This window comes from Leptodactylus fuscus, chromosome 2 (assembly GCF_031893055.1).
Source record: "Leptodactylus fuscus isolate aLepFus1 chromosome 2, aLepFus1.hap2, whole genome shotgun sequence".
Taxonomy (NCBI): Eukaryota; Metazoa; Chordata; class Amphibia; order Anura; family Leptodactylidae; genus Leptodactylus; species Leptodactylus fuscus.
Genome location: NC_134266.1, coordinates 152,087,018 through 152,102,195, shown reverse-complemented (window position 1 = coordinate 152,102,195; position 15,178 = coordinate 152,087,018). Strand labels below are relative to the sequence as shown.

Sequence of the window (15,178 nt, the reverse complement as noted above, 5' to 3'; positions counted from 1 at the left end):
GTTACTTACAGAAGTACTCCGATGACTCTGCTATAGTCGGCCTTATCACTGATGGCGACGATAGGGAATACAGAGACTTAAACCGGGATTTTGTTGAATGGTGCAAGCAGAACCAGCTCAGGATTAATGCTGGGAAGACCAAGGAGATGGTGGTGGACTTTAGTAAACGGAGAGGTGCTCCAACCCCGGTGGAGATCCAAGGAACATGTATTGAGATAGTCAGGACCTATAAGTACCTGGGCGTGCTCCTCAATAATAAACTAGACTGGGCTGATCACCTGGAGGCGCTGCACAGAAAGGGCCACAGCAGACTCTACCTGCTCAGGAGGCTGAGGGCCTTCGGAGTCCGGGGGACACTTCTTAGGGCCTTCTTCAACTCTGTGGTTGCCTCAGCCATCTTTTTCGGTGTGGCCTGCTGGGGAAGCAGTATATCAACCAGGGACAGAAATAGACTTGACAGGCTGATCAGTAGGGCCAGCTCTGTCCTGGGGAGCCCCTTGGACCCAGTACAGGTGGTGGGTGACAGAAGGATACTGTCTGTGGTGACCTCCATGCGGGAGAACAACTCCCACCCCATGTATGGGACCCTGATGGGACTTGGCAGCACTGTAAGCGACCATCTGCTTCACCCCAAGTGTGAGAAGGAGCGCTATCGCAGGTCCTTCCTTCCAACCGCGACCAGGCTGTATAATCTACATCAGACCAAACGAAGATCACTCCGCACAGAGAACTAATGATTATGAGGATGACCATGAAGTCTTCCTCTTTCTCTTCTGTTTTTCCTTAGCTGCCATGGACTCCTAGTATATCTTCTCTTCTCAGCTTATCTGTGTCTACGTCTGTAATATATTACTCTGTATTATCCTGTATCTGTATTACTATGCTGCTGTAACACGCTGAAATTTCCCCAATGTGGGACTATTAAAGGATTATCTTATCTTATCTTATGCTTCACTCTCTCCTCAGTAGAAGACAATCACAAACTCTGATGCATTTCTACTATGTTGAAACTGCCTAGCTCTTCAGAAGTGTGAGCTATATACAACTAGCATCCTACACAGTCTCACCTAGAAGCATTCCCACATAGAGAAGCAGTAGGATTTGAGCATCTGCACAATGTATTTAAACCTTTAGCCCCTCCCCTTGTAATGCATAATGGTGGGTGTGCCTAATCTTTGTGTACTCCAACCCCTTCTGATGCATCACTAGGCCCACCCCTGGGAACTCCCAAAAGACCACCTGCAGATGACACAGTAAGTGTCCTTGGTAACCCAATAATCCTGCATTGCGGCCTCTGTAAAAAGGTAAGAATATATCTAGGACAAATGGGTACATAAAAATAACAAAGATAGTACATTATTCAACAGGTATACACCACCAGGTCCTATCTAAAGCCACCCAAAAACACACTGGGCAGACATGAAGGCACTGCAGAAGATGACTTTAAGTAGCAATATTAGCAAAAAAAATGGAATGTTAATACCCATCATATGCACCTACAGGGGTTAAAATGTCTGATGAACTTTCTTCCTCTACTGCGCACGCTGCGATCTGATCTTGGTCGTTGGGACGCTAAGGGTCTCTCCTGGTTGGGGCGCATCAACATACTAAAAATGAACGTTCTCCCCCGTCTATTGTATCTTTTTCAAACGGTCCCCTGTATTCTCCCGGCGTCTTTTTTCGCAACGCTTAAACAGGCTTTTTGTAAGTTTATCTGGTCTTCTAAACCCCCTCGCATTGCTAGGAGTACTCTATCCCGGTCTAAGAAGAAAGGAGGCCTGGCGGTGCCTGACTGCTCGAAGTATTACCTTGCGGCGGTCGCCACGCGCATTCTTGATTGGCACCATTCATCTTGCTCTAAGCTCTGGGTTGCCTTAGAAGAGTCTCTGAGCCCTATACCGCTCACGGCGCTCCCTTGGCTCCACAAGAAATTTTGGACAGACTGTAAACCCTATCTGCTCCCGTTTGTTGCGGGTCAAACTATGGGGGTGTGTCGAATTTATAGTGGTATGCGATTGCTTTTCCGGAACGATGGCCCTCTGACTCCGGTCTCGGGCAACCCCGACTTTCCAGCAGCGTTTAATTCTTCTTTTCTGGGTCGCCTGTCCGCCCTCTCCTTCGGCTCGCGCATGTTACCTCTGCCTCTGCTCTCCTTCCTCGCTCGGACTTGTTGAATTTAGCCTCCAGCCCAGATTCAGTGACTGCCCATTGGCACTGTTCCCAACTATCCCATTTTTACTTATCCTTGAAGCATTCACAAGATGTTCACAGGCCATTTCTGCCCTTAGAGCGCCTCTGTCTCTCTGCTTCTTGGCCGGAACACACGGTCTCTCTTCTATACAACTCTCTGTTGGAGGGTCCGGAGGATGGCTTACCGCCCTTCGTTGGGGGGTGGGAGAGGGAGCTGGGGGTGACATTCTCGCCGGGTGTGTGGTCATCGGCTTTCGAGATGTGTCATAAATTCTCTATCTCCTGTAAGGCTCAGGAGACCAACTATAAGATCCTCTCTAGGTGGTACAGGGTCCCGACTCTGCTCCACACCATCTTTCCAACCACCTCTGATAGGTGTTGGAGATGTCTCACTGACCATGGCACGATGGCTCACATCTGGTGGGGGTGTCCCCTTCTTCGACCTTATTGGGATGGCGTGAGAGGGGTTATTCGTCAAGTGACGGGTGTTGTTTTGGAAGATGATCCAGCCCCTCTTCTTCTTTCCCTTTTCTCTCGTAAATTTCGGAAACCTATTCGCAAGTTATTGGGGTTTATGTTGGTAGCTGCACGTTCAGACATCCCGAGGCTGTGGAAGTCCCAGTCCCCCCCCCCCCCACGCTCCTTTTCTGGCTTAAAGAGTTCCTCCATATCCGTACAATGGAGGATATGCTGGCGATGCTTCGCCCTGATGACCGACTTCACCACCAGACATGGCTACTGTGGAACATGTTCTATTACTCTTCAGATTTTCGTGCCCTTTTTCCCTCCTCACCCTTGTGAGCCTACTTACTTCTTACATTCTTTCTTGCTACCCACTTTTCTGGTACTCACATAGTTCCAACTAGTGCTTTAGTATTGCAGATCACTGTTTTTTCTGTTTTGCTATTACAACTTGTTATGGCTTTTGTTACCCTTTCTTCTTCAGTTATCTGATTATCTGTAATGCATTGTTCATTGTAACTCTGCTGCGTCAGAGTCCGCCTCCCCCTCCCCCTGTTCTCCTTCCCTGACCCCCTATATTTTTCCCCTTTTTCTTTCCCATTGTTTCCCCGACTTTCCCTTCCCTTCCCTCCCTCCCCCTCCCTTTTGTACAACCCTTGGAAAAATCCTTAATAAAAATTTTTAATGTTAAAATGTCTGATATGCCATGGATATAAAAGGAGCACGATAAATATAATGAGCCAAAGTGATAGGCACATTTTATAGACATAAAATATAGCTAAATGGGAAGAATATGCCTAGACTCATACATGCTTTGCCCTGTCAATATATATATAGTCTCTTATTAATAATTCATCTACATAGGCTATGGGACCAATGTAGCAGGCTTAAAGAGATAGTCTATCTGAACCAGAAACAATCTGATAGCACTCACAATATCTCAAGAAGAGGATCTACGCCATTCTACCATTTAAATGTTTGCCCAAGCATATGTTGTGACAACATAACTACATAACTACAATCAAACCACAGAATTAATATAGTAATATAATGGAAAGGACTACAGATTGATGAGTTTTAAGATCTATACTTATATTCAAAATCTGTGACTTAGATGAGTTGATATATCTGAAATCTCTCAGGACCTGATTGACCGCAGATGAAAAAGACTATGGCTTAGAGAGGGATCGCAAAACATCATCTACATATAGCCCTAATTTATGGGTAGTGTAACCAATTTGTATAATATGAATGCTAAAGTTAGCTTGTATCAAAGTGTATAGAGGCACCATCACCATTGCAAAAATGGTCGGGAAAATGGGAACCCCTGTTGAGTCTCATTACTAACTTTAAAGGTGTCAGAAATAAATCCAAGTGCTAAGACCCTTTCAGATGGGTTTGATGGGCTAAGACGGAAGAGCTGATATGCCCAATGAAGCCAAGCTTGGTCAATATTCCAACCAGGTAGCCTCAGTGAACCCTGTCAAATGCCTTCTCCAAAGCCAGAAGCAAAGAAGGTATTCTATGGTGTTCTACACACTAAATTATATCAGTGAAGCACTGTGTACCATCAGGGGCCCGTCTCCTAGCCACAAATATGGTAGTACCTAATTTGGTGAGGTGATAGATGGAAGAATATAAAATATTCTTGTTAGAAACTGTGTTTAATCATCATGTGAAGATGCTGTTTCAAGAATCTCCACTAGTAGCCGCTGTTCACAAGTCTTCTTTACTCCCACCACTAGAGGCCACTGTTCCCTGACTCTTGCCCATAATCAAGATGGCTAGTATTGTTTCATGTCCGTGGCCATCTTGTTTCCTGTTTTAGGCCTATATAAACTCAAAGCACATTCAGACCCCGAATTCCATCTGTATAACACCAGTATTGTAACAATTCTATCTAAAAGGGCTTTGGCATAAACTTTCATATCAGTTTTCAGTAAAGAAATAGGACAGAAATTAGACTGGGTAACAGGGTCCTTTCCTGGCTTAGTGAGGATGACAATAGTGGTTTCTAACATCTCAGGAGGAAAAGATCTTTATAAAACACTTCAGTGAGAGAAGGGACAAGGGATTTGGCAAATCTTTCATAGTAATGATTGGAAAAATCATCAAGGTCAGGAGCCTTGGATGGTTTCAGAGATCCTATGGCCTTTAAAACTTTATCAGAGGTATAAGAAATGGAGAGAGGCCAACTGAGCGGGAATAATACTCAGAAGACAAGAGAGTTTGAAGATGGACACAAAGATCTTGGAGGATATGGGAGGAAACAGCGTTAGATGATTTTTTTTATTGGAATCCTCAAGGTGGTATATTTTCATCATCAGGTCAATGACGTCTTTCGTCCTCTTGCATTTCTCATGAGCCAAGGCTTGAATGAGTATACCTCTCATAAATGTCTTGTGTACATTCCAAAGTAAGAAGGGGTCACTGACCGAACCTGCATTAGTCTCAAAAAGTGTTTGGAGATTTTCAGTTATCCCTGTCTAATATGCAGGGTGAGACCAAATGTAAACGTTCAGTTTCCACTGTGATGGGGAAAGAGAGGAGAATTTTTCTGTTAAGAAAGACAAATAGGGGCATGATCAGACCATGTCGGGACTCCAATTAAGGATTTGTGAGAGAGAGCAGTAATGTATTTTTGTCCGTTAGGATAAAATCAATAAGGGAATGGGATTGCCTATATGGAGAGAAATAGGTATAATCATGTTTCTAGCTGTGTTGACAGCGCCAGATGTCAAATAAACCCTTTTCATGTACCTTTCTTGCGAAGAAGTAATTACTACGGCCACAGAAAGTGGAGTCCACATCTTTAACCATAATAGTGTTAAAATCTCTTGCAATATTTAAGCGATATACTTAATCTCCTCTATCTTGTTAACAATTTTGGAGAAAAAATGGACTTGGTGGGAATTTGAAAAATACACATTTACTAGAGTATATTGTACACTATGTAGTGGTTGTCAAAATTCAAAATTATATAGTGGCCAGAGGGATCAATTTGGCAAGACCTAATGGGCAGCAACAGAGTCTTTCATTGTGATTAAAACACCTTTGCTTTTGGAGGGAGCAGACCCTGTGAATGGGAATGATTTATTGGTACATTTAGGGAATTTATCAACCTGGAAGTGGGTCTCTTGAATCATCAAAACACCACAATGTAATTTCTAGCTTCATTCCTCATGAGACTGTGCTTAAATGGGCTATTGACTCCCTAGACATTGAGGGATGAAATAATTAATGTCATATAAAAGGAAAGCAGAGTAGCTACAAGTGTCTCAGTTGGGAAGGAAGTACTGCTATGTAGAGGTTGTCTATGGGATCGAGGGAACACTGTCAGAGAAACCGTCAGTAGTAGAGGGAAAAAGAGAAATATTGGAAACCACATGTAAGATAGACTCTAAAATCATTTAACAATAATAAAGTGACAAACCAGGGAAACATCATAGAGTAATAAAACACTGTAGATAGAAAGGGCAGCACAATAGAAAGTCCTGAAGTGCATTATGTGCTCAATCAACTTAAAGAATACAATTTGAAGTAATCCTGGCAGATCTATGCAAGAGTCAGTCCTTTTATCTTGCAGGGCCTATGGAATGCCACCTCTCTAGGATTTGAGGTGGGAATCTCGGGTTATTCAGGATGAAATCAAGCTGGGTAAGAGAGACAACCAAGGTCTAAAGTAATTCCAACCCTTCTCCTACTGATGTGGCCACTTCCATAGATACATTTTTGGAAATCAAAAGTTTAACATTTGCTTTAACTAAAATGGTGGGAGGGAGGTGTTGTCATTTCAAGGAATGGGGACTCCCAAGTTTGGTTACTGCCAGGTGATGAAGCAAAGGAGCATGGACTTCTAGAAGGCTGAAATTGTTGAGGCAAAGTAAGTTGTCAGCTTCTTTGGGCCTGTAGCTTTGGCCTTGCGTCTCAACATCATGACATCAGAGTACTCACACACTGTGTATGATCATGTATGATCATGATTCATTGTTAGAGATTGTGAAGTAACTGTGAGTGGAATGAACTCTCAGAAGCCTCAGGGTTAAACAGTGTTAGCAGAGCTAATTGATTGTTAAGGCAGCAACAAGCAAATAGAAAGTCTACCCAGGAATCTCCAGTGGCAGCAGGTTCACACAGCACTTCACACTCTAGAGGTACCTTTTATGGACAGCGGATGTATTTTTACAGTCCAAGAGGCCTCACAGATGATTCCTTTGTGTCACCCAAAGTAGGTAAGTGTGGAAGAAGGGGAGAGGCACAGACTCCCCTGTGCTCCGATTAGGCAGCTCAGATATTTGAAGAGTTGGAGGATACTGGGACACAATAAGGAGGCTTTACAGCTCGGTACTCCAACCCCATGTGGTGGGAGAGGAAAAAGGATAGCATCTGAAGTTCTCCTGCTACTGAAATCTCTACTGTACAAGGAAATGGGGTTTAGTGGCACACACCCTGCGATTACAGAAGTAAACTGCCTATAATTTATTTAATTTTGAGGAGGATCTGACACTGGAGACCACCGCTGTGTGCCGCTATGTGTGGGTTGAGAGGAGAAGTAAATCAAGCTGCCATCTTAGAGCACAGGCAGTCTCTGCCCCCAGTTATATGTATTATAGTACTATATTTTTATCACTATGAGGAAAATTTTGCCTCCTACTGGAATATTTTTTGGTTTTTCTCCTAATAAATTGACAGTGCAGAAAAATAGTTTAAACTAGATGAACTTGATTATTTTTTTTCAACCATACTATTTCCCTAGGATCTAAAACACTGCAGTATATACATACGGTATGAAAATAAAATGTCATGACTGAATAAATATAACATGATGTCTAAATTATTGCAGCTCCACCATAGATGTGCAAGGGTGTGTTGTGCGGTCAACAGTTCTCCTTCGAAATGTATTTTTTCCCATTCCGCTAAGTCCAAAAGACGTGTCTATAAGGATCTTTGAGACTTGTAAATCTGCAGTGAAATAAAGCAAATGATGTATTGTAATAGCTTGATCAGGCACAACCAACAACCTACAATAATTCTTCTTCACAGTACAAGAAACTTCAAATAGGGTAGAAGAATTGTTAAGCAGTGTTAGCAATGGAAAGTGTAGGCACTAAATAAGCAATATAATCCACTTTAATCTTGGCATAATATTTCTCAGTATTGGTATGGTTTGGCCCAATGTGTGAAGTGTGCTATACTGTTTGTGGACTATTTGTTTTTATGTGGACAGTATAGCAATGTGCTGTTATTTTTTACCTTTTGTATTGCACACATTTCATATATTATCTACAAAGCATATCCTGTGAGGTGCCAATGATTATCTTTCTTATTGTGCCAATAAAGAATTAAAGCTGCTTATGAATAAAGAAGAAGTGATAAAATTGTCAGCTATTAATGCCTTATTGAAGCTTTCCACACTTGAGGAGTTCTGACAATCCTTAGTCCTGAGCTTCTTCTGAACCTCTTTCGCTTTAATGCTGGAAACAGTTCACACAACATTAAAATCTCTTTTTGTTAGTTACCCGTTTACAGAAAGCTATTGATGTTTTTATTTTTCCATTAACTTTGCGAAGTGTCCCAAGGCGAAAACACAAACAGACTGTTGGAAGTATAGAGAGGAATGATTTGTTAATTGATTCTCCTTTAACTTAGCACTGTGCTAGTAGTCTGAAGAAAAATGGATAACAGCAGATGACATGGCAGGTGTAATAAAAGGGAAGAAGACTAGTGAGAATTAAATCGCCACAAAATAATGCACCAACATTTCTAAATAAATCTTTGTATTTAGCTACCGCTATTGATTTTAAGATCTGTATAAACACAAGGTAAAGTTATCTAATAAAAATAATGTAGTAACATTGTATACATTTTATGATCAAACTTCTTAACTCTATTCAATGTAAACTATTACATTTAATATGTAGATTATATTATACAATACTAGTATTTAAAGTACAACACAAAGATCTTTAGAATGTACATAATTTATCTGCTGGTTGTTGCATTACTGAAGACTATGGCAGAGATTCCATTATCATCTTCATAGTTGTTGGATTCAATTAACCAAGTTTGCTTCACAAACTTTTTATTTTAATTACACTATACTTAGTGAATTTAAGCAGGATTTCTAGACTAAATAGAGAAAAAAATTCCAAAAGAGCAAAAAATCTTAAAACATAACCTTTAATTAATAATGATGATAAAACACATGTACCATAAACATTACAAAGTCCTTCTAAAAGGCTGAAGGCCAATTGGACCAATCAGATAAGCCAATATAAGAACTGCCCTAATGAAAAAATGAAACACGACGGTCCCATACAACCAAAACCAATGGGTCTTACTGTGATTCAGTAGTTAGGACGAATACTTCATAGGCCAAGATAGGAGGGTAAACAACTGTTGATGTGTACAGAAGGAAAAACACGTCCGATCCCTATAGATAAGGGACTGTCAACACACTATAGCCTATTTTAGGGTCACCGCCCTAAAAAGCACGTGCCCTGACTGAAACCTACCCCTAGCTAGGGAGTCCTTAATCTCACCGTCCTTGATATTATATGCAATTGTAGACAATGGACTCAACAATTATACAGCATAACCCAACATGCATGTTTTGTTGGTGTAGTATAGTCACAAACACACCGACTCGTCAGGGGTAAAAATGGCAAGATATGCCAAACACACACAAAATGCCTTTAATACAGCATATGCTTAAAGCGTACGATGTGTAGGGAAAAGAACACAAAAACTCATCCATGCAGTTACATTCTGCTCCAATGTTACAGGCGTGCATGCCAAAAGCTAAAGATACAGAAGACTGAGAGGAAATGATAGGCCTAATAAGACTTTGGGCGCTGTTACTGCTGCCCAGTCAACTCACCACAGCATGCATGCAAGTGCCCGCCTATCTGGTGCAATCCCCACACTCAACTCGCGCCAAATGAGGACTTTTACAGTTTTACAGTAATTTTTTTATTTTATTTTTTGACCCCTTTCAAACCCCATAACTTTATTATTTTTGCGTTCACACAGCCATATGAGGGCTTAATGTTTGCAGAAAAAATTGTTCTTCATAATTGGACCATTTATTATTCTGTATAATGTGCTGGCAAGCTGGAAAAAAATGGGGTGCAATTGGAGAAAAAGTGCATTTGTGCAAACATTCTTACAGGTTCATTTTTACGGCATTCACTCTGTAGACAAAATGACATGTCACCTGTATTCTGTGTTTCATTATGATTCCAAGGATACAAAAATGTATGTAGTTTTATGTACATTTTAACTCCTTAAGAAAAATCTAATACTTTGCAAAAAATGTTTTGTTCTAAAAGTTGCCATATTCTGACACCAATAACCTTTTTAGATTTCCATGTATGAGGATTCATAGGTTGTTTTTTTTTTTTGTTTTTTTTTTTTTGAAGGGCCAAGTGTATTTTTTAGTTATACCATTTTGGGGAATATCTATTGCTTTGATTACTTTTTATTAAAAATTTTCAGCTTTGATGTGCAAATGCATTAATAGGGTTTTTTGAATTTTCATTTCATTTCAAGATTCTTCACATATATTTAATAGGTTTTCATAAAGCCAGGGCCTCCAAGTCATCACTAACGCATTATGGTAGTATTTCCTTTCCATTGTCCCATTCAGATGTAGACAAAGTAAAAAGTGAATAGTAACCTGCAGAAAAGATGATACCCAAACTATGCAACTTTGAGGAATCATTTAACTTCACCTATCTTTGGCAAACTATCCTTTCTTATTACAAATGATTACATGGATTTCGTATATTTCATTCATGAGACCATGTTACTTAATTAATTTTAAAATGAATAATTCTTTTAGATGTTTAATCCCAGAGCTGAGTGCCTTCTATAGCTGCCGAGTCTCTGTTGTATTATATAGTGTTAATGCCTATGATCAGTAACGGCTACCATGGGCATTAAGACCCCCAACACCTTGGACAAAGCTGACTGAGGCGCCATTTTATGTCTACACTATTAGAGATGAGCGAGTAGTACTCGATCGAGTAGGTGTTCGATCGAATACTACGGTATTCAAAATACTTGTACTCGATCAAGTACTACTAGCTGTTCGAATGTAAAAGTTCAATGCAAAACCAGCATTGATTGGCAGAATGCTATACATTGCCAATCAACGCTGGTTCTTCTCTTACCTTTAGAAGTCTTCTCCCTGCGCAGCGCTCCCGCGTCCTCTTCCTGCTCTGCATTCACTCTGCCAGGCATCGGACCTGGGCAGAGCCAACTGCGCATGTCCGCTTGTAGTGCGGACCCTCACTCATGGACTTGGTAAGTAGAATTTGATTGAATGTTGCCTACCCCTGAAACGAGCATTTCCCCCCATAAACTATAATGGGGTTCGAAACCCGTTCAAACAGTCGAACAGTGTGCGGTTGTTCGAATCGGATTTTGAACCCCGAACATTTTAGTGTTCGCTCAACTCTATACACTATAAACATAGAAAATCATCTTTCCCATATGGTGAATGCCATAGAGGAAAATAAAAAAGTACGGTGGCTCAGTGGTTAGCACTGCAACCTTGCAGCGCTGGAGTCCTGGGCTCAAATCCCACCTGGAACAACATCTGCAAGCAGTTTGTATGTTCTCCCCGTGTTTGCGTGGATTTCCTCCTATTCTACAAAGACATACTGAAATGGAAAAAAAAGTACATTGTGATCCCTATATGGAGCTCACAATCTACATAAAAAAAGAAAGAAAAAAAAACCTTATAAGTTTGGTATTGCCATGATCGTACTGACCCACATAGTAGTTACATAGCTAATCATTTTGACTGTATAAAAAATGGCAAAACCCATAACAAAACAGTGCTTTTTTGTTATTCTGCCCATTTTTCATTTTTTTTCTAGCTTTTCTTCTGTATCTTACAGAATATTAAATGGTGCCTTTATGAAGTACAATTTGTTCTGCAAAACATAAGCCCTCATACAAATCTGCACATTAAAAAAGACAAAAGTATTGGCTTTTGAAAGGTGAGTAGTAAAATAATTAAATTTCAAAAAATGAAAAATGGGTGTGGCAGGGAGGGTTAATAGTCTAAATCTCAGCCTTGTTTACTGGCTCTACATGGAACACAATGACAGAGTAGTATAATGGCCCCCTCAGTGCCCCCACACTCAGTATAATGGTACCACCAGTGCCCCCACATGTAGTACGGTCACATAGCGTATGCATCATTATGCTATGTGATACATGTGACTGCCTGATGTCATCTCTGTAGGCCAGAGGATCACGGGGAGAAGCAGTGGAGACCAGGACAGGTAAGTAACACTGTTTTTATATTTGATTACCTCCCTGCGGCCTCTGCTAATTATACACTGAGAGTCCGAAGCGACCTTCAGAGTATAGTTGTAGTTTGTGGATGACGAAACCCACAATCTATCATTGGGGAGAGGTCACTCATCACGCACTCTTGGTCATTGAAAGTAGGGCAATGAGAGTTAAATGGCCGCTAGCTATTTAACTAGTTACTTAGATAAATACCATGCTGCCATTTTGAGTGATTTGTCAAAAATGAATCCCAAAAAGTTTTCGATTCATTTAAAATCTAAATCTCTTGTTATAATAGAACACAAATATGATTTTTTAAATTGTTTTTCTCATTTATAGTTATGAGAAATAGTTTTAAAGTAAAGTATATATTGCTACAAAGTTTTGATTTTGCTTCATTTTTCTTTCCACATAATACATTATCAAATGGGTTTGCACTGTTGGTGTATTTTACATTAGCACATTATCATTACTGCTTAATAGATATACAACATTATAAGCTAAAGGAATTATCACAACAAATTAGTGAATTTTTTCTACATGGCTGCACAAAAGCACATAGCTTGTAGCTAAAACATCTGATTTGCATTACATTCAGACCATTCAGAAAATGAAAACCCTTAGCTAAAGAAGACATATTCACTATAATATTATGAAATGAATCTCTAAAGTAATAAAAAAGCATCCATTGTGTTTTCGCATGTCGGCATCTAATAACTTTTTTAGCTTTGATTTAAACAGGAGAAAAATAACTTTGTAAATAGGCTACGATTAGACCTGCGTTGAAGTCTCCATTGAAGACTCCATCTCGATGTCTGCCAGAAATCTGACAGACCCTATTATATTCCATGAACTCTGTTGGGCTCCATGTGTTACCAATGTTTTAGTGATCCACCTCTCCATTGTTTGGATCTCTCAACAGATCCGAACAAAACAGAGGCGACGCATAACTTTTTTGTTTGTATTATAAAGAGTATTTTACAGTGATTGAAACGTCCTTAAAAAAACAAAAATTTGAAGAACATGATATTAAGGTTTAAATTTACATGGGAGTATTCAGTAAGTGCATTGAGCATGTATGTAACTATGAAATTAGTATGTAGAATTCAGGACTTGAAATGTTTTACTATACATTATGTTTTATTATAATACACCTCAGATCATTTAAATTAACAAGTGACTTTTGCTGTTTTTAGGTTTATCAAAATCACTTGGGCTTATTGAAGGTTATGGCGGTCGGGGAAAAGGTGGACTTCCGGCTACACTTACTCCTGAAGAAGAAGAGAAAGCCAAAGGACCACATGAAAAGTATGGCTACAATTCCTACCTCAGTGAGAAAATTTCACTGGATCGGGCTATCCCAGACTATAGACCAACCAAGTGAGTAACACTGATACAGTACTGTCATTCAGTTGTATAGTACTACAGAATGACATACTTCAAACTCATAGCCACTCAGGCCACTGTGGGCATATTATACTGTATGGAACCATTGTGGGGGTGCATATTATACTGTGTGGTAGCTACTGTGGAGCATATAGTACTGTGTGGGGGCCATTGTGGAGAATATTATAATGTGTGTGGGCCGCTATGGAGTATATAATACTGTGTGAGGCCACTGTGGAGCACATTACACTCACCGGCCACTTTATTAGGTACATCATGCTAGTAACGGGTTGGACCCCCTTTTGCCTTCAGAACTGCGTCAATTCTTTGTGGCATAGATTCAACAAGGTGCTGGAAGCATTCCTCAGAGATTTTGGTCCATATTGACATGATGGCATCACACAGTTGCCGCAGATTTGTCGGCTGCACATCCATGATGCGAATCTCCCGTTCCACCACATCCCAAAGATGCTCTATTGGATTGAGATCTGGTGACTGTGGAGGCCATTGGAGTACAGTGAACTCATTGTCATGTTCAAGAAACCAGTCTGAGATGATTCCAGCTTTATGACATGGCACATTATCCTGCTGAAAGTAGCCATCAGATGTTGGGTACATTGTGGTCATAAAGGGATGGACATGGTCAGCAACAATACTCAGGTAGGCTTTGGCGTTGCAACGATGCTCAATTGGTACCAAGGGGCCCAAAGAGTGCCAAGAAAATATTCCCCACACCATGACACCACCACCACCAGCCTGAACCGTTGATACAAGGCAGGATGGATCCATGCTTTCATGTTGTTGACGCCAAATTCTGACCCTACCATCCGAATGTCGCAGCAGAAATCGAGACTCATCAGACCAGGCAACGTTTTTCCAATCTTCAATTGTCCAATTTCGATGAGCTTGTGCAAATTGTAGCCTCAGTTTCCTGTTCTTAGCTGAAAGGAGTGGCACCCGGTGTGGTCTTCTGCTGCTGTAGCCCATCTGCCTCAAAGTTCGACGTACTGTGCGTTCAGAGATGCTCTTCTGGCTACCTTGGTTGTAACGGGTGGCTATTTGAGTCACTGTTGCCTTTCTATCAGCTCGAACCAGTCTGGCCATTCTCCTCTGACCTCTGGCATCAACAACGCATTTTCGCCCACAGAACTGCCGCTCACTGGATGTTTTTTCTTTTTCGGACCATTCTCTGTAAACCCTAGAGATGGTTGTGCGTGAAAATCCCAGTAGATCAGCAGTTTCTGAAATACTCAGACCAGCCCTTCTGGCACCAACAACCATGCCACATTAAAAGGCACTCAAATCACCTTTCTTCCCCATACTGATGCTCGGTTTGAACTGCAGGAGATTGTCTTGACCATGTCTACATGCCTAAATGCACTGAGTTGCCGCCATGTGATTGGCTGATTAGAAATTAAGTGTTAACGATTAGTTGGACAGGTGTACCTAATAAAGTGGCCGGTGAGTGTATACTTTGTGGGTCCACTGTAGAGCATATTTTATTGTGTGTGGGCCTCTGTGGGCATATTATACTGTTTGCGGCCACTGTGGGGTACATAGCATACTGTGTGGGAGCCACTGTAGAGCATATAATACTGTGTGGGGGCCATTGGGAAGCATATAATACTGTATGGGGATCAATATGAAGCATATTATACTGTGTGGGCCATTGTTTAGCATGTTATACTGTGTAGGGTCCCTTCACTATTCACACCACATGCCATCTGTTTTTATAGCAGCCATGAATTATTATTACAGGCTCTATTAAAATTGCATGGTGATTATAAAACAGATACTGCGCATTGTAAATAGTGAAGGGGTCACAGTATCTTCA

At 40.8% G+C, this 15,178-nt stretch overlaps 1 protein-coding gene across 1 annotated transcript in view; it reads left to right on the top strand.

Moving 5' to 3' along the window:
* Window positions 1–15,178, top strand: part of GALNT17 (polypeptide N-acetylgalactosaminyltransferase 17) — a 359,033-nt gene that overhangs the window by 83,475 nt on the left and 260,380 nt on the right. Inside the window, exon 2 of the mRNA XM_075264887.1 lies at window positions 13,155–13,338. Within this exon, the coding sequence (XP_075120988.1) occupies window positions 13,155–13,338 (184 nt within the window). The remainder of the gene's footprint in view (window positions 1–13,154; window positions 13,339–15,178) is intronic.